Source organism: Anneissia japonica, unplaced genomic scaffold (genome assembly GCF_011630105.1).
Source record: "Anneissia japonica isolate Jap-2015-1 unplaced genomic scaffold, ASM1163010v1 scaffold4854_len10882_cov107, whole genome shotgun sequence".
Lineage (NCBI taxonomy): Eukaryota > Metazoa > Echinodermata > Crinoidea > Comatulida > Comatulidae > Anneissia > Anneissia japonica.
Window position 1 is genome coordinate 6,292 of NW_022717805.1, and position 4,675 is coordinate 10,966.

The 4,675-nt window shown below is 28.4% G+C and overlaps 1 protein-coding gene across 1 annotated transcript in view; it reads left to right on the top strand.

Annotated features, from left to right (window-relative positions):
• The window catches only part of LOC117110370, a gene marked incomplete at its 3' end in the record, with an annotated part of 7,461 nt that extends 2,906 nt beyond the window's left edge, over positions 1 to 4,555 (top strand). Inside the window, exons 3-6 of the mRNA XM_033253067.1 lie at positions 1,451 to 1,567; positions 1,977 to 2,079; positions 2,333 to 2,498; positions 4,455 to 4,555. Of these exons, the coding sequence (XP_033108958.1) occupies positions 1,451 to 1,567; positions 1,977 to 2,079; positions 2,333 to 2,498; positions 4,455 to 4,555 (487 nt within the window). The remainder of the gene's footprint in view (positions 1 to 1,450; positions 1,568 to 1,976; positions 2,080 to 2,332; positions 2,499 to 4,454) is intronic.
• Positions 4,556 to 4,675: the final 120 nt, after the last annotated feature.

Genomic DNA, 4,675 nt, shown 5'->3' on the forward strand with positions numbered 1-4,675 from the left:
TATACTGGAAAGACGGAATTCCAAGATAAATTATCTTGGAAAGACGTCTTTCCAAGATACATTATCTTGGAATTCCGTCTTTCCAAGATAAATTATCTTGGAATTCCGTCTTTCCAAGATAAATTATCACGGAAATCCGTCTTTACGAGATAAATTATCTCGGAAAGACGTCTTAATAAGTGTTTATTCCATGTTTCCATGATAATTATCTTGGAAACTCGGAAACGCGGAAGGTCACTTTAAGCTTCCGTAGGAAAGAGATTTGGAGCGGCTGAAATATTTTCCGAAAATATACAATAGTAGTCAATATGCTATTATTGCATTACGTTTTTGTAAACAAATTTGGGCACAAAAAAAAACGAAATTAATTTTTATACATTAACAATTAACGTAAGATGTGTATAAGAGCAGATGTTGATGCGTACATACAGAACAATGCGTGAAAATACAGAACAACACACAATGAAATACAACAATATTCACTCACAACTTTGAACTTGAACAAATTGAATATAGGCCTATCCATTGGTAAGTAACAGGTAGCTCAATTTTCCTTATAATTACTAGAGCTTTCAGGCTATCTTTGAATTTTGAATTTCGTCTCCTCGATGTTATCTTAGAATTCCGTCTTTCCAAGATAACATATCTTGGAAAGACGTCTTTCCAAGATACGTTATCTTGGAATTCCGTCTTTCCAAGATAAATTATACTGGAAAGACGGAATTCCAAGATAAATTATCTTGGAAAGACGTCTTTCCAAGATACATTATCTTGGAATTCCGTCTTTCCAAGATAAATTATCTTGGAATTCCGTCTTTCCAAGATAAATTATCTTGGAATTTACTCTTTCCAAGATAAATTATCTCGGAAATCCGTCTTTCCGAGATAAATTATCTCGGAAAGACGTCTTACTAAGTATTTATTCCATGTTTCCATGATAATTATCTTGGAAACTCGGAAACGCGGAAGGTCACTTTAAGCTTCCGTAGTGATGTGATTTGGTTGAGAAATATTTTCCTTGACCATTATTATTTGTTTTATTAATACTACAACAAAAATAAACCACAATCCATTACTACATTTTTGTCAATATTATTACCATTAATATTAATACAGTACAGGTGCTGTATTATCCTATAATTATTAATTTCATAATACTTATTACCATCATCATTAATTAATGTACCTACTCCATATTATTGGGTTTTTTTTAATTACCATTAACAATATGAATAATAATTATTATCAAAATTATTATTATTATCATCAATATTATTATTATGATTATTATAATATTACTGAAGTATCACTATTATTACGGTAGGCGTTAATGAATTATGGTAGTTATAAATTATTTCAGGTACTTTTACGTTTGCGTAATATTTGTTAATTGATATTCTTGTGTTGTGCGTGTTCAACAAACTTGACGTTGATTATCATTTCATTGCAGGCTAGACGCACACCACTACATTGTTGTCTACGGAATAAGGAGCTGACGCACGAGCAACACAAGGAAGTCGCAATTCTCAATATCACCTTTGGCGCGTCGGTGACAATAAAAGATGTGGTAATATACAGAAAAATGAAATGCATCAAAAGAATATCAGTCAATGACCTTAATACAACAACTGTATATGAAACTACTTGAAACATTTTTACTAATTAAAACCTACATAATAAATATAAATTCAAACAAAATTAAACCGAAAACAAAAAAACCATACGGGTAATAATGTTGATTTAAAAAAAAAATTAGAATTATGAGTTTAATAATGTTTATTATATATTAATTGGATGGTAATTTACAACATAATTATAATGTCGTGATGATAACATTGTCGAGTGTTCGTTAGATATATTATTTTTATTATTATCTTTGAGTATTTAACTAAAATATATCACTGCTTTCTGTTTATTTGGTTTTTAATTGTCTTGCAATGGAATGAATCATCGCGTGCTTGTGTCTGTTATTGCAGTTGGGAAAGACGCCTCTTGATTTGTATGATAGAAACGAATGTCATGTATACGAAGAAACCACGAGAAGTGAAAAGAAACAATATTTAAAAGAATTACTTGAAAGTACGTTGATTGACATATTAAATATCTGTGGAATCAAATCTTCAAACTCTATTTAAAACAGTACTTATCATACACCTGTATTATGTTTGACATTTATTTTTATAATTTGAAATTCTACACAATTAGGCCTAATGTATTATTTCCATTGTATTTTGATTATCGTAAAACGGTTTATTTCATCGTAAATAATAAAAAAAATATAATTAAAAAAGGAAATATATAAATATTGTTGTTATGTTTGTACATAAATTAGAACTATCAACTCCATCAGAGATTTTAGCCAGGGGTCCCGATGCCGTCAAAGCATTCAAAGATGCACTTAAAAACGGTGAAATAACAGTTGTTAATTCAAGACTGATGTTTCTTGGTCAAGAGGGTTCCGGGAAAACCTCTTGTGTTAAAGCCATGCTGGGAAAAGTGTAAGTACAACAAAATGCCTTGTATTAATTCCATAAAATTGTATTTTTATATTAAATGGATCATTATTTTCCTTGCCTTCCTTTTTAATCGGTTTCAATATTTTTACGTGCAGTACAGTCCGTGTGTTTTCTACTGCAATTTAACTTTCAATATTCTTTGCTTTTTGTCGTGCACGCGCTTGTCTGCTGCGCGTCCGTTTACTTGTAACTTTCTGAAGTAAGCTTGTTGCTATGCAACGAGTCGATTGTAAGCATGGAATGAGAAAATAGAAATACTGTACTGTATTGGATTTCAAGTTGAACAGTAAATAGGCCTACGAGTTATTTTTGTGTCGGGAAAAGTATGTATAACTTGTTAATTATTTATCTTTTGTAATTATTATTATTATCAGTGTATTTATTATCTAATTATTATTGTTATTATATCATCATTGTAATCACTATATATTATAGTGATTATAATAATATAATGGTTATGATTATATTTTTATTTTCAACAAGGACATATGATTGTTAACAATTATAACTCGTTGTTATTACAGTATTGTTTTATTTAATTAGGGCCTATTTTTATATTAATACATTTTGGCAAGCCAAATAACAAAAAGGGACCAGCAAAAGCGGAACCACTGTCATTTCATCGTAAGAGATTACGTGGTGCTGCCAGAAAAAAAGGAATAAAATAATAATAATAATAATAATAATAATTATTATTATTATAATAACAATAAAGCACCAAATAATAATAATAATAATAATAATAATAATAATAATTATTATTATTATTATTATTATTAATAATAATAATAATAATAATAATAATTATTATTATTATTATCATTATTATTATTATTATGCCTATTATTATTATTAATAATAATAATAATAATAATAATAATAATAATAATAAATCAATATCAAACGTTTAAAAATCATTAAAATATTTTTTTTAAACTTAATTTAAACAAAACAAAATTAATTGATATAATGAAATAATTATCCGGATGGAGGTTAATCCATAATCTATTTGGAATTAAAAATTTCGAAGATAATTAATTTTAAACTCGCGTGGGAGGAATAACGTAAAAGATAAATATTTAATAGGCCGATACTAAAAACACTGCAGTCACTTTATTTTTCAGAAGACATAGAATTTCAAAGTGTCTATTTTTCAAACAAAAAAAAATTGTTTCTGAGTTTTTGATGATAATTATATTATTATTGGTTGCTGTTATTTTAATTCGTCAATACAATGCTCATTGTGGAATACTAGGCAAAAATCATCAATCCGTCACATAAATGCCCCCCAGTACGTCCCGCAATTTTTACAACCTCTTAAAATTTGACTGCCAGCCTAAATATAGTCAAACTTATTTTTCCCACCGATTGACTACGGTTATCTTTATAAATGCTTCGCTTCGAGTTCCGCGTATATATGTATTTTTTAAATCCTAAATTTGTTTTTAGAGTACATTTCCAATTTTTATCGTGATCGTTTCGAAATATTTTGCCAGGGCAAACATCATTTCTCACATGTAGATTTGCACACAGATAGTCCGTATAGCAATAGTACTGTACCCTCTTATCCAGGTTCTTGGTAGTACTGTTCTCTGTACTATGTTTCAATTTCTATATGACAGCTGATGTGTGACATGTCTTAGGCCCTACTGTATAAATATATATGCTTGACACCGATGATGACATCATAAGTGTATGTCTACGAACGACAGATTGCCTGTTATGAGATATAATTAAATTAAACATTTAATTCTATATCTATATTCTGCACTTGTGAATTTGCAATTAATTTTTAATAACTTTAAAATAAGTTCGAATGAGAAAAACTATTCCCCGATATTAAAAAGTAAATAATAACTTTCCTGTATTCAATTATAGATCCTGTAATTGACTCAATTATCTTTATATTTATTATGACATTGCAAATTTCAATAATAGATTTAATAAGGAAGAGCCGTCAACCGATGGTATTGTTACAACAATTGTCTTTCAAACTGATGGAGATTACAGCAAATGGGAGGAACAGAAGGATGTGGACGGTAAGGTTAATTATTTATAAACTTAAGTATAATTTAATTTAAAAATCCACTGCTAGAATAATTGATTTATTTTCATAATATGGTTTAATTTTAATTACCTAATTCTCATGAATAAATTTC